The sequence below is a fragment of the Lemur catta genome, chromosome 10 (assembly GCF_020740605.2).
Source record: "Lemur catta isolate mLemCat1 chromosome 10, mLemCat1.pri, whole genome shotgun sequence".
Lineage (NCBI taxonomy): Eukaryota > Metazoa > Chordata > Mammalia > Primates > Lemuridae > Lemur > Lemur catta.
In genome coordinates, this window is record NC_059137.1 from 3,903,886 (window position 1) to 3,927,419 (window position 23,534).

Sequence of the window (23,534 nt, forward strand, 5' to 3'; positions counted from 1 at the left end):
GTCTTTGCCTGATAATTCCAACCTCTGAGTCATACTGGTGGTGATGTCCATTATCTGTTCCCATGTGAGTAGAGGTTTCCCTGGTTCTCCCTGTGTTGAGTAATTTTGTATCCTGGACATTTTTAATGCTGTCATGAAACTCTGGGTCTTATCTAAATCCTGTGATGAATGTTGATATTTTTGTCTTAGCAAGTGACCGATTCAGCTAAGTCCAGGCTACAAATTCCAACCCGGCCTCTGCAGGTTGTGGTTTTACCGTCAGGCCTGTTTCCAGCACCTTTGCGGTGCCGCGCGGGGACTGAGCCATGACCATGCAATGCTGTGCTGCTCTGTGCCACGTGGGCACCACTCAGGCAGCCCTGGGCAGTGATCTCTGCCACAGGTCATTTCTCAGTGTCTTTGGAAAGCGTTCAGGGCCACACACGCAGCTTGAAGGTGAGCCTGCGAATCCATAAACAACTGTATTTGGTTGCTTTTCTGAGTGCCCCTCTCCGCTATCGCCCTGGAAACTTCCAGTTGCCCGGTGCTCCTCTTCCTGGTCTTTTGACCAGAAAGCTGGGGCTTTATTTCTCCTGCTTTGCCACATGCTTCCTGGGACTGCACCCATGATCAGGGCCAAGGGGTGGGGGGACAGAGAGAGGAAAAGTTAACAGGGCTCTGCTACATCTCTTGGGACAGGAGAGGAAGTGTCCCCTCCCTCCGAGTTTCAGGGACCTGCAGGTCCCGTTTGTCACAGCTGTGCCACTGCAGCTGCAGAGTAGAGAAGAGGAAAAAGCCACAGAGATTTCTCCCACTCTCTCTCAGTGTCTGGAGTACCTTTTCCATTCTTCCTCCTGACCCTCTCTGTCCCCATTTGGTGCCCACTTTCGGGTTTCAGGTTGCCGTAAGACTAGGTCAGGAGACACTGGTTTGGTGGCATTTAGAATTCTGGTTTTCTCATCCTACTGCTGGATAATTTTTGAGGCCTCAAATAGCTGCCACATGTGTTCTCTGCATGTTTTACAGCTGCTTTCAGCGGGGGCAACAAGGTGTGCTTACTCCGTCTTGCCCAGAACCAGAACTTGTGTGCTTTTTTTAAAAAAGAAAAAAACATACATGTGTACACATGTGTGGACATAGAGACAGTCTATTGCTCTCTTTCTTTGTCTCTCCCTCAAAAATTGGTTTGGGAGGCCCCAAATCTGAAAAGATCCCTGGGAATCTTTCTGGTTGCTGGCAGGTGAGTAGCGGTTCTCACAGGCTTGCTGTGTGTTCCTCAGCCGTGGGATCTAAATTAGGAGGCAGTCACAAGCTGCAGTCTGGGATTCAAAACCGGATCTGAACAGTGTGTTTCCCTCTGACCCCAGATTGTTCACAGTGAGCTGGTGGCCCTCGGCCCAGGTGTAGACGAGTACCCAGAGCTCAGGGGCTGTTCTAAATCAGGGGTGCACACACGTTTGCTGTAAAGGCCAGATAGTCAACGTTTTAGGCTTTGCGACCCTGGGAAGGGAGTAAGTCTGCAGTTCCCACCCCCAGGAATAGCACCTGTCCTGGAAAATGTGGGCTTCCTGTGAACCACAGTCGCCACCCCTTCCAAACAAAAGTCCCAACAGAGGTGGCTCCAGGGTTCATCTCAGTCTTAGCCAAGGCAGCAGGACTTCTCCCACCAGGCTGTAAATTCCCTTTTTAAAATTTACTTTTAAGATGCTATGACCCCAAACCACCTGTGATCTAGGAACTTGAGCAGGAATTTCTGCATCTGGCTGTTCTTTTCCCAGGCCCTTCCTCACGGTCAAGAGTGTTTGCTTTGACTGGCTGCCTTGGTGCAGCAGAGGCTGGAGCTGGAGCCCAGCTGACCACTGGAAGGCAGAGGGCTCCGGGGTCCAGGCAGGCAGGAGGGCCGGCGGGCCCAGCTCCTCTGCTCAGACCCTGCACCTCTTCTGAGAAAAGCTGGAGACCTGAACTGAACACGCACCCCAGCACCATGCCCACTGCTGCAGCCCCTCACATGACCCTGCATGGTCAGTGTAACTGTTGTGCCCATTTTATAGATGCAGGACCTGAGGTGTGCCCACAGCTACACGGTGGGCAGCAGCAGGGTTGGCCAGTGTTGACCCAGGCTCGTGGTGCACAGAGCTGGCACTTTGATTCGAGGGCTGTCAGGCCATACTGGGCAGCCCCGGTGAAGAGCTCCAAGGTTGTGCAAAGCCTGTCTACTCGGCCACACTTTGCGCCATTCACAGGCCCCCACATGTCCCCATGCACCAACATGTGTCCCTCCACTACTGTCATTACCAAATGCCTTGCCAGGAATTGTTGGCCCACCTGCCTCCCCAGCCAGTGTTTCCTAAAAGTACTCATTTGTCCATTCATTTATTCTCTTATGCAACAAATCTTTACTTTTATAAGCATGGGGGCCAAAGCACTGAACAAAAGAGGTAAATGCCTTGCTCTCGAGGAACACAAATTCCAGTCGTGGGGAGACAGACGATAAACGAAATAAATAAGCCAGGCATGCGGTCCCGATGCCAGCTGCAGACAGGCTTAGAAAAGCACAGCAGGAAGGGGCCTTGCCGTGGAGCTGCCACTGTGGGCCCCTCTCACCAGTACACGCCTCCCAGCCGTCACAGGGGACCAAGGGCGGGATGGGGCAGGGAGGAAAGACAGGAGGGAAGGGAGAAACTCACTGTCACATCATTGGTGACCCTGAACCAAGTGGCATGGAAGCTGAGTTGTCTGAGGACCACCAAGCAACCCTCTAAGTCACCATCCTTTCCAACCTCAGAACATAGGAAATGCCACCATTTGGTATACAATATTGTTACAGATTACTACATCCCAACTTAAGTGTTTCTGGCGTGTAAGCATTTCCACCTGGAGTCCAGACACGGAGAGGCTCGGGTGGTGGTGTTGAATGGTCACGTGTGTGTCCTGCCGGCCGCACACACCCCTGTAAACTCAGGCTGCCCTTCTTCCCCCATTCTGAGACCTAAGAAATGCCACATGGTTTAGACATAGGATCCAGGTGGCCTGGACAAGTTTGCTTCTATGATCTTTTGTCTTTTTAATCTTTGTATGTCACTGAGTGATAGTTTCTGGGGAAAATATGGTGGTTTTCTCTGTAATTTCAGATAATTTCCCAAAGGTGCCCTCAATGATCTAGAATAGTCTCTCAAACGTGCATTTAACTTCTATAACCACTTCTTGGCCTTGTTGAAAAGCTTGGTCTGCACAACGTTTTTGCGTAGTGTGGCTGCAGCGCACAGTGTGCAAGACCAAGCACCCCCGGTCCTCACCAACAGCCACCACCGTCATCGAACTGTTTGCATTAGCAATTATACTATTATTGACATCATTAGTTATATTACACGATCTATGCTTACGTGATATTATAATTAATACATTGATTATATTAATATTTATAACCTTGTTATCATTATGATTATGTTGATGATGGTAGCAGTTCTTGTCTGGACGCCTGGCCTGGCACGTTATCCGTTACATCGCGTTGCAGGTGCACCTGGCACTATGCAGAGAGGCTGCAATTGTTATATTTCTGGTGGCTACCATTGATTGGGAGGGTTGCTCGTGCAGCCAGGGCCGTGTGTTGTGTCTGGTACCTGACCGGGTCTTTACAACAGCCCCGTAGAGGCGGCACTGTCACTACCCCTTTGCACAGACACAGAAGTGAGGACTTGCAGATGAGCCCAGAGCCAAGAGGCAAGCACGACAGTGTGCGGTCAGCCCCTCTGTTCTTGTTTCAAAGGCTGCTTCTTGGGGGCATGGGCAGTGTTACTCTGGTGAGAGCTTCACTTCCGTAGGCCTCAGTTTCCCCACCTGTAAGACCACAGGGTTGGGCTTGAGCACGGAAGCCCCTTCTGGCCCTACAGTCTATGATCTTGATCACACCCAAGCCATTGTTACCTGCAGAGTAAAGAAATATCTCTTTCAATTTGTTTTAAAATTTCTTCTAACCTTCAAGGGGCATCCAGTACCTTTTCATCTCTTCCCGGTGGAGACAGGATTTCAAGAGTAAGAGGTTAGGCTTCTAATTATGTGCTTTGGTTGTTCAAAAACAAAACAAACCCTCATCCAAAATAAACAGGCTTTCTTGCTTTTAGGGAGAAAAATGACACATATGCATATTCATTTATATGGTAATTATTATTATTTAGCTACACAGGGACTAGAATTGGTAATTTAGAGCACAAAAAGAATGCAGGGAATAGTGTTCAGGGAAAATAATGCAATCATGGCCCATCAGGATTCTGTAGTTAATGCTGGGGGGGTTTCTTTCTTTCTTTCTTTCTTTTTTTTTTGTCTAATGCAATCTCTTTGAAGAATTTTTTTTGAGGTGACCATCAAATGCATTAGAGAAGGAGAAATTAGCACTTTGTATCGGAGCTGTCAAAGGAGGCGGCGGTCTGTGGGAGACCCATTATCCATTCGTTAGGGACAGTCAAGGTCTTGTGGTCACAATGTGCCCAGGCCCTCAGACCACATCTCTATGGCAAAGGAAAGCCAAAAACTACAGCAGTGAGTTCTGGAAATTTGGGGGGAAAGCCTCAAAACTAGAGATTCTAAATTTTGCTTTGACCATAGTCACTGTTTGTGCTCCATTTTATTTGAATTCCTAAGAATCCCCTCCTTTATGTGGCACCTAATCCATCTCCCTGCAGCTACCCTGATTTCTTCCCACTCCTTCCTTCATATTGCCGCCGGAGGGATCGCTTTCTTAAAAAATGAATGAATTTCTTTCTTAACTGCAATACATTCATTCATATGGTTCAAAATTCAGAAGGCACTGACGCCCCCCTCACTCCTGTTCCCTAGCCCCCTGGTAGCTTCCCTGGAGGCAACTAATGTTAACACTTTCTTGGAAGTATGTCCTTCTGAAGATTATTTTATTCATAGAGAAGATTATTTTATCCAAAGAGAATGTGGCCCTCCCTTGCTTCCCATTCTTCTTGGAGCCCCGTGTGTCCTGGGCCTGCCTGTGGCTCAGCGTCACCCCTAGACTTCTCTCATCCACACCCTCGGCACCCACCGCCTTCCTCCTCCTCCAGTGCCCCCTGTCCCCGCCCTGCCCCAGGGCCTTTGCACACAGCGGCCAGACCCCAAGCGACTCCCAGCAATTCCCACCTACTGGTATCCACTCCTTGTGTAATCCCCTCATGCCGAGTCGGGGCAGGTCCAGTTGAACGTGGCAAAGGTGAGGGGGTGTCTCTCCTGCGATTGCATCACGTTAGGTAAGAATGTGTCTTAGCAGACTGAGAGAGATCTTCCCTGCTGGCACGATGGCGCAGGCGGCTGTGCTGGAGAAGCCCCCATGGGTGGTCTCCAGGGACTGCTGGAAGCCTGCAGCCTCCAGCCAGCAAAAGGGCGAGCCCTCAGTCATACACCAGCCAGGAAGTGGGTTCTGTCAACAACCAAGTGAGCTGGGAAGAGGATTCTCCCTCAGCCAAGCCTCCAGGTGAGAACACAGCCCAGCTGACACCTTGGCTGCAGCCTCGCAGCACGAGCAGAGCACCCAGCCGAGCTGCGCTCAGCCTCCTGACCACGGGACTGTGAGATAGCGAGGTTGTTGTTTAAAGCCATTAAGGTTGTTAGGCAGCAATAGGAACTGATACACAGCGCTCTTTCCTCAGCCACAATGCTCAGAGCCCCCACCCGAGTTGACGCCACACCATGACTAACAAAAACTAGACCTGCTGCATCCTCCCTGGTGCTGCTGAACCATGCTGCGGAGGAACGCTACCCCCGTCTGCGTTTTGGTTAATAAATTCTAGACATCTCCTCTTGCTCCCCAGCAACGCATCCAGAAGTCCTCCTGACTCCCCCACTGAAAGCAAAGGGTGAACGACAGAGCCCATCCTCTGGACTCGTGGTTGGATAAAGGGATGGGAACAGGCCTCTACTTTGCATGTTGAAAGGATGTTACCCTGCCCCAGGACTCTTCGGGCCTGCGATCTTGGGAGAAGAAGAAGGAAGGCCACACTGAGCCCAAAGGCAGGTGGCAAAGAGCCGGGAAAGATACAAATGTTGGTCAGCCAGCACGTCCCGGCGTCTGGCACCTTTCCCCATGGAATCCTCATGACTGTCCTACGAGGTTTCCAGTAACTAAAACGTCTGTGGCCCGTGCTGTGCACCAGGACTATTCTAGGTCGTGTAGGGCTCAAAACAGAGCCGGCAGGGGCAGGTAGGTGGCAAGAGCTGCAGTCATCCTCCTCCACAGATAAGGAGGCTGCGCACAGGGAGCCCACCCACTGGCCCAGAGGAGGGACACACACGTTACCAAACAGAAAAATAGACCTAGAAATGCATCAGGTTCAAAATGTCTGGTTCTGCATAATCTCCCTCCTGGAGCTGAAGAAAAAGCGCCATTATCAAATGCAAAACTTTGACCATTCTGCCGAATCCCAACCACATCCCCCACTTCCTGGAGTCAGGCATAAGGTCTCTGACGTGTGCTGGAAGCAGGGTCACACCTCCAGCCCCAAAAGTGACTGTATTGGCTGGGGGTGTCTCCTTTACTGTAGACAGAGTGCAAAATTCTACTTTGTATTCATAGACTTCTTTTAGGTCTCATTTAATGTCACAGAGACTCAGTTATTTCACAATAAAGGGGAGATAACGTAGCATACTTCTGACTGTGGAACCAAAGTTTCAAATTTACTCGGTGGCTTTCTAGAGTCTTTCCCCTCCTTTTTGGGGGCACAGATTTATGCTTCCCTGCCCATAACATGAATCAGTATTTTATAGTGGAATTGTTAACGGAGTGGAGGAGCTAGATGCTGGTCCACAGAACCACCAGCTGTTTGTTTTATTTCTCCTTGCGGTGTCATTGGGCTGGCATTAATTACACCACTTTCATCCCACTGACAGTAGGAACACAGGATTTTCTTGCAGTTGTTTTGACACTCATGGGTTTATGGATGTCACTTGTCTCCTCCAAGGAGTGCGGTTTTATTGATCAACGGCTCTGCTGAGGCCCTGGGCTGTGTGTTCCTCTAATACAAATGCAGTTAGCATTGCAGGGGATCAGAAGGGGAGGTCTGAACCCCACTCAGAAAACTCACGGCATGCAGCACAGTGAGGCAGGGGGTGCTGAGGGCTTGGTGCAGTGCAGGGCAGAGTGCTGGGAGCAAGCACTCACCGCCCCCTTATTTGTGGGTGTTTCTGGCCCCTCCTGTTGCAGCCATGGCTGGCTGGCTGGCGGGTTGGTGTGATGTAGGGCTTGTTCACGGCGTGTGTGGACCACCTGTCTGCATGCTCAGCAGCAGCACACAATGTGGATGGGAACGAGCGCTCCCTGTGCTTCGTGGGCATGTGATGCATCATCTGATCCCTCTCACTGCAGTCGGGGAGGAAAGAGATCATCAACATGGAGGATGAAGCCTGAGGTTTGAGCAAACACAGCGGACTTTGGCTCAGGAGAGAGTGCTGGACAGGCACGGTGATGCTGGAAATGGGACTGGACTCAGCACCACCAACCGGTCACTCTTCCCAGCTAGAGGCTGACAATGAGCGAGCAAAGCGGGAGGCCTCCCGAGAGCGGGCGGACACCAGCCGCAGAAGGGCACGGCAGAAGGCGGCAGTGGCTCATTCTCCTGTCCTTAGGCTGAGTTTCGTGTGTTTTTTATTAATAAATTGTCAGCTGGATGCAGTGGCTCATGCCTGTAATCCCAACACGTTGAGAGGCCGAGGACAGAGGATGGCTTGAGACCAGGAGTTCAAGACCAGTCTGGGCAACATAGTGAGACCCCATCTCTACAAAAAAATTAGGTAGGTGTGGTGGTGCGTGCCTGTAGTCCCAGCTACTCGGGAGGCTGAGGCAGGAGGATCACTTAAACCCAGGAGTTGAAGGCTGCAGTGAGCTATGATTACATCACTGCACTCCAGCCTGGGCGACAGAGCTAGACTCCATCTCTAAAAAAACAAAAAAACTAAAAACAAAACAAAACAAAAAACCCCCAAACAAACAAAAAACCAAAAACCGCACACAGACAATAACAACAACAACAACAACAACAACAACAACAACAACACCCCACAAAAATATGCCAGGAGGCTGCAAAAACAATGAGCTAGCCATTTATTTAGCACCTACTGTCTGTCAGACATTGTGCTGCCACTTCAGGTACATCCCTGCATTTAATCCTAAGCACTGGGAAGTGCAGGCGCTATCATCATTTCCTGTCTCACAGATAAGGGAGTAGCCGGATTCCAGAGGAGGACCACACTCCCCTGGGGGAGGACAGCCTGCCGGCAGCGGGATGACCCTGCTTCAGGTGCAGCCGCAGTCGGGCCAGCTCACTAGACCCCTCATTCCAACCGAAAGGTGCCCTTCCCAAGTCCTCTCCCCTCAGTTACTCTTCTTTCCAAGAGATTGCCTTTTCATACATTTTCTTTCTGCAAATTTAGTGGGATTCTTTCTTGAAAGTAGGTAGAGAAAAAGAGCATAGTTCACCTTTCTCAAAAGTATAATTATAATGATGAAACTAGTTAACTTTGGGTCATTTCTTTGTTGCCAGGCGCTCCCTTGCTTTGTTGTTGTTTGTTGTTTATAGCCCTCGTTGAATTACCCCATCAGCTGTGAGCTAGATTATGATTATTGCTCCCGTTTTGCAGAGGAGAGTGAGGCCCAGAGGGGTCGAGGTGACTGGTTGACAGTCACACACTGGCATGGCACAGGCTGTCTGATTCCAAAGCCACTGCTTTTCACCGCCACGGTAAACCGACACCCTCCAGGGCTAATCTGGTTTCTGAAGAGGTGGGTCTACAGCATGGAGTTGGTCTAACGTGCTCGAGGGGAACGGACCCTGGATGTTGGATTCCCCGTGTCTGTCACTGTCACCCCAGCACACTGCCCCTGAGCTGGAGAAGTAAATGTCAATTTGCAAAGCGAGTTATCTCTGGGTGGAGTGTCTTGGCGCCATCCCAGCCTGGGAGCTGGGGTGAGACTGGTTCATTTGGGGACAGGACAATGTGGTCTTCAAACTGTGTCTCGCTCCATGGAGTGGCTTCAGGGACACTGCAGACATTTGATGTGAATTTGATCTTCAAATGTTTTTAACTATTTGGGAACTAATAAAAAGCCTCTTGAACATTCCCTTCTGTTTTAACACCCTGGAGATCAGTGGCTTCTGACCTGCAAACCTAGGAGTAATGATCTTCCTGCATCTGCACATTTGTATAGAAATGTCACTCGTGTGTCATTAGCTAGCAAGGGTGGAATTCAACATTGTTATTTAGAAAAATCACTCCTGAATATTTCCACATTGTATGAGCATAATCACTGTTAGGCTGTGCCCAGAAAAGGGCCAAAGCCCAGTTAACACCTTGCCCAGGTGGAAGAGTCAGACAAGTTAAGGAATAACCCATCCTGCTACGATCACGCACATGGAACATGGAATGGCAGCAGGGGGGGTGTATGGTTTGAGATTAAACTTTGAAATAAATATTCTTGCTAGTCATCTTTCAGATGAGTTTAATAGGGAAGGCACCCTAGGCTACATGGCAGGCTAAGGTTTGCATATTTTTGTATAAACCAGAGTAACTGGTACAGTTTGATGTCAACTTTTTTCTGTTTATCAAAGTAGACTCCTTGTTCTCACCTACTGGCTTTAGTGTTCTTCAGTATCCCAGACTTGATCTTTTAAGATGCATTTCTTTTCTAGGTGATAAAATATCTCATTCTTTCTCTTTTATATGTTAGGAAAACACATAGTATTTCATTAGGAAATGTTGGGCCTGTGATGCCTCTTGTGACGCTCGCCCTGACTCCGGCTTGGAGCCCGGTGAATCTGATGCATTGAGTCCCAGTCTCCAGCCCCAGACTGCCTCCTCGGGGCCTCGGGAGTCAGCATCAGCTCCAGGGAGCGCCTCGGATGGAGTCTGCAGTTGGAACCGGAGCTGGGGCGGGCAGCACTGGGAGAAACACCCAGGGGGCACCCACACGCTGGTCTGGGGAGGAGAGGAAAGGCAATGCATCAAAAAGGCAGAGGCCCAGAGGGCAACAGAGTCTTCCCGTGTGAAGTTGCTAATTGCGTTTTAATAATAGTCAGGAGGGCAGCGAAGGCCAGTGTTCTCACAAAGCAGAACCGCTGGTGCCGCATCAGGCCGTGCTCTGCTGGGCCTCGCATGTTCCCTAGGCTGGCTGGCTTCTTTTCCTTCCTTTTTTTTTCATCTGTGACATCTGCTCGGTGCTTGTCCCTCCTGTGATACCATACCCCTCGCAGCTGTGCAGACCTCCAGCTCCGCACTGGTGCACGGAGTGCCCTGAGCATACGGCCTTTTTGATGTGTGATAAAACAGAACCAAGCCACAGGGGTATGGCGAGCGAAGGCATCAGAATATCAATTAACCTGCTCCGAACAAAGCTGCAGCTCCAGAGTGGAACAGACATTTCACTGAAGTGTCAGGAAGATGGATAATGTATTCTAATTAGGGATTGACTGATACCTCCGCATCGAGCCACTCTTGGACGTCAGACCCATGACCCTCACAACGCAGGGTTGTAGGGAATGTCTTAGTGTCCCATCATGTCAGCTGTCGGATGCTGTTTACTGATTTATGACTTCTTGCTTTGCCAGGATTTGCAGCCATTAAAGTGTCCTTGGCCAAAATTGCTATTTCCTCTTGAATGTGCTGTCCATTTTGCAACTGGGCAAATAACCTCTTTGAATGCAAGAGCTCTGGGAAAGATCTGCTCTGAGTGCTAAGCCTGGAGCTTCCGTGTTGAGGCTGCTGTAGGATCAACCCACCCTCACACAGAGGCCTTGCTAAGGCGCCTTCCCTTCCGGGTGGACCAACATGAGCCTCCAAGGCCACCTTTCCCTAGAACTTGGGGCTACTCTAATGCGGTGTGGGTGCTGTGCTAGGGGCTCCTCAGGGACCTTGTTTCTGGGTGATCGACCACCCCCCGCTCTGTGGCAGAAAGAGCAGACCTGAAGAACTGGTGGCCTGGGCTCACTTCAGAGCCCCCCACCTTCTTCTTTCTAAATTTTCACATCTGCACCAGAAAGACATACCAGTGAGGCCAGGCTAATTAGGGAGATGTTCCTCATTTTGCTGCACTTTTCCTGTGTAATTGGAAGTCCTGCTTTCTCCAGTGAGAAGTCAGTGAGAGCTGTTCCCCTGAATAGTTCTAAAAGCTTTGGACCACATACTGATAGCAGCTGCAGATTTATGGGCGAGATTATAATGATTGCTCAGTAATGCAATATTAAAAGCAGAGGTCTTTCTCGGTGCTGAGTGAAGACGGAGCTCCAACCTTCTTCCAGCTTCAAAAAGGGACTCGAAACAGAATTACCAGCCCTTGTACTAGAAAAAGCAATCAATGGGCTCCCAATTCCTCCTCATCCAAATGAAGAAAAAATAAGGAGGTATGAATTTGGCTAAAGTTCAGAGAATGTTAGTTCGGCTTCCGGAACTGTGAGTGAGGGCGCTCAGAGGCAGCGCCTCCCGGTTCCTGCAGTCTTGCTCAGTCCGAGATGTTCGCTCCTTCTGCGAGCTGCGGCCCGCGCTTGGCTGGCCATAACAAGGACTTGAGGGAGCAAAAGACTGTTAAAAAAATTTTTTTTGCACTTTTCCTTCATTAGTTCTAGAAACCAGGGGTTCTGTGGCTGTGAGTCTTCCTGTATAATTTAAGAAATTAATGAAAAGCTTGCCTGATTTTTCCAACACTCTTGAGGCTAAATTTGTTTAGCTTTTTTTTTTCTTAACTGTCAGTGGAGGCTGTTGGAACTTAAATATTTTAATACTGAAGCAATGTGAGCACTTTTGTAGTTTTTAAAGAAAGCCATCTCCTGCCGTCCCCCACGCTGTGTCCTGTGAATCAGGTAGCATGGGTTATGCGTGACCCTGAGTCAGAGAGGCTGAGTTCACCCGTTTCTGTCCTTCCTCTGACCTTCCTCTGACGTGAGAGCAGCGAGATCACATAATGCCTGAGGGGGGTCTGAGCAAGGGGGCTCCCTCGGGGGCCGGTGCTGGGAGCCTGGGCTCCAGTGCAGGTGGCCCGACCCCCTCTCCGCCAAGGGGAGTTGCGAGGCGAGCTGCTGGCTGACCTCACTCCTGCAAAGCTCAGTTTACTGATCTGTCTGGACATCCATCTAGAGCACTGAACTGTGAGTGTGTGCGTGTGACTCCAGACTCACGGGGCTTGAAAGAACTTTCAAAATTGTTTAATGTGAACATCGCTGAGGGACATAAAAAACCGCTTAAGCAAATGAGAAGATGATGTGTTGACTTGATACTGTGAAACGTCAATTCTTCATGAATTAATCTGCACAGTTAATGTCATTCCAAAACCCTAGTTGAATTTCCATTTTGGAACTTGGCAAAATATTTTTGATGTTTACCTGGAAGAATAAATTCTCGGAAAAAAAAAAGAATGGAGAGCACGTTCCATTAGATATAATAAGTTATAAAATGACAATAATGTAAAAGGCTAAATAAAATAATTTAATAACCTACAGGCAGAAAGAGGGCAGAGCCACTGTCTTACCAGCATTTAGACCATGATCCAAGTGACATCAGAAAGGAAAGGACAGGCTGCTCCCAGATGAGACTGGGTCGGTCAGGGAACCACAAGGAAACAAGTCAGGTCACGGCCTCACCTCGTCCGTAGAATACAGTGTGGCTCTATTACACATTTACCTGTAAAGAGAAAAGCATAAGAGAACACAATGTAAATGCAAGTGAATATGTGTCAGTTTTGGGGATGGGAAAGTCTTTTTTGTATATCCACACAATGTCAGAATCCAAAAAGGAAAGCAAAATTCAGATTGTTTTTAGGAAAAATAGGATTTTGGCCGGGCTTGGTGGCTCATGTGTATAATCTTAGCACTCTGGGAGGCCAAAGAGGGAGCATCGCTTGAGATCAGGAGTTTGAGACCAGCCTGAGCAAGAGTGAGACCCCATCTCTACAAAAAATAGAAAAATTAGCCTGGCATGGTGGTGCATGCCTGTAGCCCCAGCTACTTGAGAGGCTGAGGCAGAAGAGTCACTTGAGCCAGGAGTTTGAGGTTGCTGTGAGCTCTGACGACACCACTGCACTCTATCTAGCTCAGGGATAGAGCGAGGCCTGTTTCAAAAAAAAAAAAAAAAAGAAAGAAAGAAAGAAAGAAAGAAAGAAAAGAAAACGAAAAGTGGGGTTTTGTTTTCACCCTGGTGATTTCTTGTCCCAAGAATCCTATATCTTAGAAATTCTCTTTAGGAAATAATCCACAATACAGAAACAGCTGTGTGCACAAAGATGTTCATCACAATGTTATTTATGACAGTGAAAACTGGTAGCAGGTGTCAGCAGTGGGGACCTGCAGTCGCAGGGCCTGGTGAAGCGGCTATGGCATAATCTCGTGGCGCAAGGTTGCATTGCTGCTGCAAATGGTGGCAGCGAAGAGCTGTGCCAACATGACACAGCGCTATGGTGTGTGGTGGACAAAATCAGGACATAAAAGAGAATATATATGTTATGATTACAATCATAAGCATAAGATTCCAGAGGGAATATAGTAATACGAGAGTAGTTTTATGAAAGCGTGATGCAGTTATCAGAAACATTTATTTTCTTTTGTCTTAAAAGTTCTAGTCTTTCTATAAAGCCATTCTATTCCTTTTAAAATAACTCAAAAAATCTAAAGACAAAAATAGGTGAGGACCTCTCCAAATCCCCCCTAGGGCTGGATCCTGGACGGCATCCCTGAGACGCGGGAGCAGGCGCTGATGATCCAGACCCAGGGCGTTATCCCCAGACACGTCGGTGAGTCGCTCCGGGGCCCTCCCAGCGCAGCCGTGGACCCCACCGCCCCCAGAGCCCTCAGCCCAGGCCCCGCGCAAGATAAGGAAAAGGAGGCCAGACAGCACAGTGGAATTTTCCTCAAAGCTCAATGAATTCAGGGCTGGCCCTGAGGAAAAGTGGGGTTTTGTTTTCACCTTGGTGATTCCTGGTCCCGGGAATCCCATAGCTCAGGAACTGTCTTTAGGAAATAATCAGGAACGTGGAAGGAGATGTATGACAAAGACGTTCACTGCGGTGTTATCTGTGGCAGTGGAAATTGTCAGCGGGGAAGTGTTCGGTCACGGGCCATCCTCTGTCCTGTACTGGGGTGCTGACGAGACCTTTCTTTTAGGAATTTATGGGGATGGACGATGGTGGTTGTTTTAATGTTATTATGCAGAAAAAAAAAAAAAACCCATGAGACCAGTTACTGGTCCATAAGATTCAAATGTGCGGCACCCGTTTCAGTCCTTCTCTTGTCTGCACAGTCGTGCTGAGCGCCCTGGACACGGTGCTGATCGAGAGAAACCTGGGGAAGAGAGTGGACCCTCAGACTGGAGGTACGGCCCTGCCGCCCCGCCTGCCCTGCGGGGCTTCAGAGACGATGGTGGTAACAGCCCCCCTGCTTTTTCCTGGGCACAGTGTGTTCTGGGCACCCGCAGAGGGGCACGTGAGAGCCTCGTGGGCAAGCAGAGGCACAGGTGCCGCAGGCCGGGCTCTGAGCTGGAGGGCAAGTGGGAGACAATAAACTTCAGCAGATGGGGAAAAAGAGGCCCATTTAGGTTAAAGGGGGAGCCCTGTTTGTGGCAGAACCAGAGCAGAGTGTGGATTGTGACACCGGGCACCCAGGCTTTGAGCCCACTCTCTGCTGAGCTCACACGGGAACCAGGTGATGTGTCTGTGTCTCCCTGGGACAAACTCTGTGCCCCTATGTTTGGGGTGCACACACGGAAGAGCAAGGCACGAAGGTTGTCTGGGAGAACTGGCAAGTGCTATAGCAGACGGAACCCTTGAGTTGGGTCTTAAAGACCAGACAGGCTGGGCATGGTAGCTTATGCCTGTAATCCCAGCATTTTGGGAGGCTGAGGCCAGAGGATCGCTTGAAGCAGGAGTTCAAGACCAGCCTGGGCAACATATTGAGATGCCCCATCTCCACAAAAAATAAAAAAAAATTAGCAGGGCATGGTGGTGCACACCTGTAGTGCTAGCTGAGCCCTAGAGCTGGAGGTTGTAGTGAGCTATGATCGTGCCATTACACTGCAGCCTGGGCAACAGAGTTAGACCCTGTCTCAAAAAACCAAACAAATGACCACATAGTTCTGAGGGGGGTGGGGAGGAGGCGGGTGCGCCCTTGACCTCCAGTGCTCAGGTCTGGCGGCAGATGGACCTGGGTTTGTGGATCCCTGGCTCTGCCCCTTTCCGGCTGTAGACATGGAACACTTCTCTGAGAGTCAGTTTCCTCATCGGTACTTGGGGATGAAAATACCAGAACCACCTTTGTGATCAGACTGCTGTGAGGATGAAGCGGGAGTCTGCAGGTAGGTACGTGTCAGAGTGCCCAGCACAGAGTAAGAGCTCAGAAGTTCATTGCCACCCTTGTCCTGTACCGAGTGTCATTTCCGTTGTTTTGTTATTGTCACTAGTAACAATGACAGTGGTAAGGGCAGGCCCAGAGCCACAGACGCATCTAGAAGTGCTGGTATTGAGTGACTGTGTCCTGTCACAGTCAGACACACCCTGGCCCCCAGGCCAGCATGCGTCCCAGCCAGATGCAGCCAAATCCACAGTGGCCCTTGAGTGGGTGATTCTAGCCGTGTCTGTCTCCTCACAGAGATTTATCACACCACCTTTGACTGGCCCCCTGAGTCCGACATCCAGAACCGCCTGGTGGTGCCGGCGGGCATCTCAGAGATGGAGACGGCTCGGAAGCTGCTGGAGTATCACAGGAACATCGTCAGGATCATCCCTTCCTACCCCAAAATCCTGAAAGTCATCAGTGCTGACCAGCCATGCGTGGACGTCTTCTACCAGGGTAAACACAAACGGGCGGCCCCACACTGGGCACGGTCCAGGGCCGGGGTCACCATGAACTTCTACCTCCTTGGCCCAGCGTCACCCACTCTGGGAGCAGCTAGTGTCCAGGATGTGCCTGGGACCCCAGGTGTCAAGTCATAGCGGCTCAGGTTCCCGCCCAGAAACACCTGTGTGTGAGGCCCGTGGGGGAGTGCCCCCTGGGGGACCCTGGGCTAGTGTCCTGCACGCAGGCGTGGTCCCATTTCTGGCCCACAGCAGATTTGACAGAGAGGGGGCGGGGGAGGGGAGGTGAGGGATGGGGCAGGAGGGACATGGTAGTGAGAAGTTTGGGCCTGACCTTGAGGGAGAAGAAAGAAAAAATATATAAACATTAAGACAGAAACAAAATCAAAAGCCACCACCCACAAGAAGCAACAAAACCACAATGCAACTCAGGTGTTGCGAGTCCTCTTGGAGCAGAGAGAGCAGCTGGACGCGGGCACTGCGTTGCCATCCGCGGCAATAGCTTCGCAGGGCCTGGCCCCAGGCAGCCGCGTGAGGTGGCGCAGGCTGACCTGCGTTCACCTGCCAGACCCAGCACAGTCAGCTGCGCAGGCCTCAGCCAGGCTCTCCACCCCTCTGAGCCTCCGCTTTGTCACCTCTAACAGGGGAACAAAACTTGTGCCTCCGTCCCAGGTGTAGCTGAGGATTAAACGTGATTCTTTAACTCAGGTACCCACAGCCATGAGCACCGTAGTTGGTGCAGAGACACGGCTCACTGGGCGCCAGACTTTCTTGCGGTCATCATTATTCAACATCCCGCCCAGAAAGCGAGGGGAAGTTAGAATAATTCTATCCCAAAGTCGCTGTATTATAGTTTTTAAAAGGCTTGCTGAGCCTCAGACATCTCAAAATCCAGCTCTCCCCTTCCGTGCAATGGCAGGTCAATGCAGCATTTACAATAAAAATAACATTAATGATAGTTAAGACACTTGACAGTTTATAAAGTCCTTTTTTCATATATTCTCTCAAACCTCTTCAAGAAAAGTTTTGTTTTGATGTGGCGGGGTGGTTCTGAACTCCCTCCAACCCTTCCCTGCCAATCTCCCCGCACCCCTCCTGCTAGTGGACTTGTTGCACGAACAAGCGATGCTTTCAGCATCCCCGAGAGCCCGGAAACGTGATTCTGCCTGGAGTGGGGGGGCATCTACAGCGTAGCCTCGCCCTCCGAAGGGGGCGGTCATCCAATTGGGCGGATGTGTAGAAAATGATGCTACTTTAAAAGATGCCAGGCTTCCGATGGCTTCTAATTTTCTAGTGATTCTGCATCTCGGAAGGGTCTTTAGTAGCAAGCACTGCACTCCTAAGATAAACAACCACAACATTTATCTTATGGCATATTCTGCATTTACACATTAATTACTTCCAAATTACTTAATTAAATTTAAAAGTTCATGTGATCGTTCATAAAGAATTCATGCCTGGAATTGTAAATAAAAATGTGAGTGTCTGAATATTAATTATTATTAATTAATAATGCAGAGAGATAAATTGAAAATTGGAATGCAAAATTCTCTCCGTGTTGTTTTTTAATCTCTCTGCAGTGCATCCGGCAACCACATATTTTTAAAAAGAATAATTAGATGTTGAGACTGTCTGGGGGATCATTACTTCTAATTAACTTAGTTATTTACTGTAAATTAAGCATCATTTGTAAGCAGGCTGCTTTGCCTGTAGCATTTGTGCTTTTCAGATGCACTGGGTGGCGGCAGGTCTGAGGATGAAGAGAGCCCTGCCTGAGCCCTTCCTCTGGGCTCCTCTCAGGCGGGCATGTTACCCAGGGCGGCAGGTTGGGAGGGTTGCCCCAACTCTGCCAAGTCTCTGAGCCTAATTGACTCATCTGTAAGACGGGACAAGAATGACATATCCCTCGGGGGACTGTTGGGTCACACAAATGAGGTTATGCCGCAGAGGGTTTATCTCAGCAATTAATACATGCTGTTGATGGAGATGATGATGCTTATCACGAACGTGAAGACACTCAGTTCTAACTTACCTGAGCCTTTACTTCTAAAACGAGGGGACTGTAGTATCTCTAATGATCCTTCCAATTAAAAAGCCTTACAAAGATTTGAGAGTTCAAAATTTGCACAATGAATACATCCCAATAGTTCTCAACTGGGAGCAGTTTTGCCCCCACCCCGCACCCCCAGGGACATGTGGCAATGTCTGAAAACATTTTTTGGCTGTCACAACTTGGGGTTGTGCTACTAGTGCCTAGCGGGCACAGGCCAGCGATGCTTCTCAACATCCTACAGTGCACAGGACAGCCCCACAACGAGGAATCACCTGGCCCCAAGTGTCAGCAGTGCTGAGGTTGGGGAATGCCGCCCCATCTATAGGGGGTTCTTGGGTGGCGTGTTCCTGGAGGGGGTGTGTTGGCTCGGCTCTTGCCCAGCACAGAATCGGCTGGAAGGCACACTGGCAAAGGCAGATGGGCAGGAAGGTGTAACAGCGCTGACCTTGGACCTTGGCAGGAGGCGAGGCCTGGGAAGGAGACCCTGTTTGAGGCTGGCTCGGGGGCAGTGCAGGTGGGTGCCTCATCTGCAGGCAGCTCCCCTAGCTCAGGTGCCCGAAACGCTGCCCTTTTCCAGCCTCATCGGCCTGTTCCCACAGCTCCCCTCCTCTGAGCTCGGCAGGAGGTGACCCGGTTTGATGTTCAGTAGCTTTTCTCTCTGGCTTCTTGGCATCCAGCGCCCCCACAGTGCAGGCCACCTCATTGCTGGAGACACTCACCCCGTCTCCCCTTCTTTGTTCATCAAATGCCGGGGCACACCACAGGCCAGGGCCGTGCGGCTAATCTGCCGCCTATTTGATCACTGCCTCTTTGGAGACTTGCAACAAAGTTGATGTCACTGGAGTGCGGCTTCACAAATCATTCTCCACCGATTCCCGAGTCCTTTAGAAGTCCCTGCGTGCTAGGCCCCCGCGTGGCCTGATGCATTTATCAAAGCCTGTGTCTGACTCAGGCGCACCCGGCTGGAAGCCAGTGTGCACCTCCCCTAGGAAACCGGCCTGGTCCCAGGGCCTGAGGTGAGGGCTCAGCCTGGGTTCAGTGTGGAAAGCCCGACCCCATCGTGTGTGCTATCACATCCCAGGACCAGCCTCCCCACGGCAGCACACCCGCCCCAGTTCGACCTGGAGGGTGCGCAGACAGATGCCTGCACCGCGTCTTAGAGGAATTCCGGGGCAGTGCTCAGAGGAGGGTTTCTGTGGGTCTCACTGCCCCTCCCCGCCTTGGTGCCCAGCCTGCCACGTCATTTCTTCCCCCGCCGCCTTGCCTTTGGCTGCTGGGCAGATGCACAGAGGGTTTCCATGGTGCTGTAAAAGAGAGAAATAATTACTGCTGTTAAAAGAGCCAAAGCAGAGGTGCTGTAAGCTTGCTTCCCTTTCTCTAGGACCTGGCTTTATTATCCTCGTATCCTGTCTTTCCAGCTCTGACCTACGTCCAAACTCACCATCGATCCAATGCCCCGTTCACCCCAAAGGTGCTGCTGTGTGGGCCCACGGGCAGTGGGAAAAGTCTGCAGGCAGCCCTCCTGGCCCAGAAATACGGCCTTGTCAACGGTGAGTGCCCAGGAGCTGCCCGCTTCCAGAACCTTTCCCTGCCTCTGCCCTGCCCGGCTTCCGCGTTTTATTGGGGAGGGGGTGTAGGAAGGGTCAGCGTCACTTCTCTCTCCCGCTCTCTGCTCCTAGCACTTTTCAGTCAGTCCATCTTTGCAGGGATAGATGTTTTTCCCCCAAAGAATATTGCCGTGAAAATATTAACCAATAAAAACATGTCGGCAGCCCGAAGAGCCAGCACGTTTTCCAGTCATCATTTTTTATCTCCTTTGGAGCAGTGGTTTCCGTGCTGTGCACCAGGGTGCTGCCGTCCAGACCCTGCTGTCTCCCTTGAAGCCCCGGCTCTTGCATAATAGGAACCTACGGTTTATTTATTTTCTCCGGTCTCACTTGGCTCCCCCAACCCAGGTCAGTGTGTTTACAGGCAAACAATTTCTGAACCAGAGGAAGACTTCTCGCTCTGCACAGTTTCAATAAATATTTTACCAGGAGGAGAGAAAATATTGAAATCAGCTCTCCAGGTCTTTCCCGGGGTGGTCCCAGGTGATCTTGGATGCCAGCCTGCGTTCAGCAGGATAAAGGCCTGGAAAGGAGGAAGACACTGTAGCAGATACACGGCTCAGGGCTGGAGGGAGTTACAAGCCTTGCCTCCCCCCTCCCCATGCTCCACAGGCCCCCAAATCCTCTATGTTATTTGCTAACAAAACATGAGAGCTGCACCCCAAATATACATAAACATACTACCCCCGGAATCACACAGACACACCATGCAAATATACAGAGAGAACAGAAACATATACACACATACAAATATATATATACATACTATATATATATATATATATATATATATATATACACTGTACACACATGCACTACCCCAGCAGGATCAAGTTTTGAATAAAAATGCTTTTCAATTAGGTCTCCTCCAACATAAAATTTTAAAGCCACTGAGACTAGCCCGGAATCAATGTCAAAAATCATACCCATAAAATGAAGGTAGAAGACTGAACCACAAATTTGATTAATATGGAAAATTAATCTAGACAATTTAGGAAAACAAATGCTTTTCTTTGCATCAGTGTTTTGTTTTTTTTTTTTAAACAAACCAATTATTTCAAAAATTTCTTCTCCTTTTGATTTTACCTGTAAAGGGTATTGTAAGGCTGGATTTCCAGCAGCGGTTAGGGATGGCTTCTTTGTCAAGAATGAACAGCAGTCTAGCTGTCGCAACACGTGCTCATGTGAGTGTCTGCCCTCATGTTCACGAAAGGGGACAGAGAGTTACAGCAGCGGGAGCACTCTCGACAGAGGGGGCTCCGCAGACACAATAGCGGCACCTCGGTGCAGCACCCCGCATTACTGAGGTAATTGCCTCGTGCTGTGTTGTGTTCACAGACACTCTCACTCGAGAAAAATATTTTTTCATTTAAATTTCGCTCAGTGTACCAACCATGAGGAGATGAAATTACCTGCCTAGAATTTCCTAAAAATGAAAACAGAAAAGTTCACGATGTAAGAGCCATTATGGGACTCTTTTAGATAGTTCAGCATTTGGAAACTAACACAGAAAGTTCATTTCTCAAAGCTCATTTCTCGAAATTTCTTGAAGAATACAAGACTTCGTGAAATTTCAGTAAAGCCCTGTAAAGGACCCAAGGCAGGAAGAGCAGCACCGTGCCTTGAGGTCTCTCTGCAAAGGCCTGTCTGCATCCAGCGCTCCAGATGCCACCTGCTCCTCTGGGGTCATCCCCTGGCCTGGTTCTAGTCTGCACATCATGGGACAACATCTCCAAACTAACACAAACGAACCCAATATTCACTCCCACAAAGCTTATCCAAAGACTCCCATTTACAGCAGGTGGGACTATAAATGGCCACAGCTTTCTGAAAGGCAAAAGCCACTGTTGATTAAAACACTAACTGTGCAAGTCCTCTGACCCGGGATTTCGCTCCTGGGATTTTATCCCACTGAAACACCCACTCGGATGCTCAATGAGAGACATGGCAGATATACAATGAAAAATGGGGGCCACCTCAAGCTCTGTTAATAGAGCTGTGGTAACAGACAGCGAGTAAAAGGAAACCCACCCAGCAACCTGACATCCATGATCATTGCTAAATGAGAGGGCGGAGAGCACATCACTCAGCAGTATCCAGGAGATGATCTCATTTTTGTTTAAAAAAGTATGTCTCTGCTCAGAAAAAATCTGAAGAAACGTCCATACACCAAACTGCTTACCTCTCTGTAGAGTGGTGCATTACACAATTCCGATTTTTCAATGAACATGAATTTTCTAATCAGAAATAACCATGAGACATTATTATTTAATCATTTAATATTATTAAATTAAATAATTAAATTATGTTAGCCCAATGAATTATTTTATTGATAATTTTTAAATCGAATAATTAAATGTTATTTAATTAATTGTTTAATAGTATTAATATTACTCCTTGAGTGCCTGCTGTATTCTATGCACTTTACTGGGTACAAGGACACAGGTAGGGTCAAATGCAGAAAAAATAAGGGGAGCTGTAGGATGCAGGTGAGGCTGCGGGCGGGGCAAGGGGCGTGAGGACACTGAGGCGGGGCTGATCCCCACGCAGTCGCGGGCCTGACTGTGGCCACCCAAGCATTGCCACCTCACCTTCGCCCATCGTTTCTTCTCAAAACGCCTCATCAAATCCAACAGCAAAAAGACTTTTGCCTTTATTTGAACATCTTGACCACAAATACAATTAATTGTTTTTCCTTTCCAGACTTTGCTTCTTTAGGAGAGAGGAGACTGCGCCAGCGTTTTCTTCATAAGACATTGTCGAGGGCGGTGGCTGTAGGCAGGGGTTTTAACCATTCTTTCCTCATATAAGCACTTAAAGTTACACACTTTGTTCTAAACACTACTTTAGCTGCATCCCATTTTACTATGTTGTGTTTCATTATCATTCAGTTTCTAATTTCCCTTGTGGTTTCTTTTTTGACCCATGTCTTATTTGGAAGTGTATTGCTTAGTTCCAAATATTTGGAGATTTTTCAGATTGTTTTTTGCTATTGCTTTCTAATTTAATTCTAATGTCGTCAAAGAACATACCCTATGTGATTTTGATCCTTTAAAATTTACTAGTACTTTTTTATAGCCCAGGCTATATGGTCTATGTTGATGAATTCCTATGTCCACTTGAAAAGAGTATGTGTTCTGGCCTTGTTGAATGTGGTGTTCTGTAAATGTGAGCTAGGATGAGATGTTTGATAGTGTTGTTAAAATATGTCCTTAATGATTTTGTATTTATTATTTCGGTTACTGAGAGAGGTGCATTAAAATTTCCATCTCTTAATTGTGGATTTGTCTATTTCTCTGTGAGTTTTTGCTTCCTGTAATTTGTTAGTTAAATGCATATAGTTGTCCCTCAGTAACTGTGGGGGATTGGTTCCCCCAGGTCCAGCAAGGGCCTCTCTTGCTGTATTTGACACCAAAATCTAAGAATGCTCAAGTCCCTGATGTAGAATGGTGTAGTATTTGCACATTACCTACGCACATCCTCCTGCATGCTTTAAATCATCTCTAGATCACTCATAATACCTAATACAACGTAAATGCTGTGTACATAGTTGTTATACTGTATTGTTTAGGGAATAATGACCAAAAAATGTCTGTACATGTTGAGTACACCAGATGCAAATTTTCTTTCCCGAATATTTTCAATCTGCAGTTTGTTGAATCCACAAATGTAGAAACACAAATATGGAGGGCCCACTGTATACACGGATATGTAGGGCCCACTGTATACATGGATATGTAGGGCCCACTGTATACACGGATATGTAGGGCCCACTGTATACATGGATATGTAGGGCCCACTGTATACACGGACATGGAGGGCCCACTGTAAGAATTGTTGTCTTCTTGGTGAAATGACTCTTTTATTGTTAGGAAATGTTCCTCTGCCTCTCTAGTAATACTCATTTTCTTGAAGTCTACTTTGTCTGATGTTAATGTAGCTACTCTAACTTTGTTATGATTAATGTCTACATGGTATATCTTCTATCCCTTTTCTTTTAGACTATCTACGTCTTATATTCTAAATATGTGTCTTGTAGACAGCATATAGGTGGGTCTTGCTATTTTTAAAAAAT

The 23,534-nt window shown here is 48.7% G+C and overlaps 1 protein-coding gene across 5 annotated transcripts in view; it reads left to right on the forward strand.

Moving 5' to 3' along the window:
* The window catches only part of AK8 (adenylate kinase 8), a 113,286-nt gene that overhangs the window by 24,402 nt on the left and 65,350 nt on the right, over positions 1 to 23,534 (forward strand). For 4 of the 5 annotated variants that reach the window (XM_045563676.1, XM_045563677.1, XM_045563679.1 and 1 more), the window contains 4 exons: positions 13,663 to 13,744; positions 14,251 to 14,322; positions 15,594 to 15,794; positions 19,271 to 19,402. In XM_045563676.1, the coding sequence (XP_045419632.1) occupies positions 13,663 to 13,744; positions 14,251 to 14,322; positions 15,594 to 15,794; positions 19,271 to 19,402 (487 nt within the window). Of the gene's footprint in view, positions 1 to 13,662; positions 13,745 to 14,250; positions 14,323 to 15,225; positions 15,301 to 15,593; positions 15,795 to 19,270; positions 19,403 to 23,534 lie in introns of those variants that run through there. The other variant, XM_045563680.1, reaches the window with a different exon arrangement.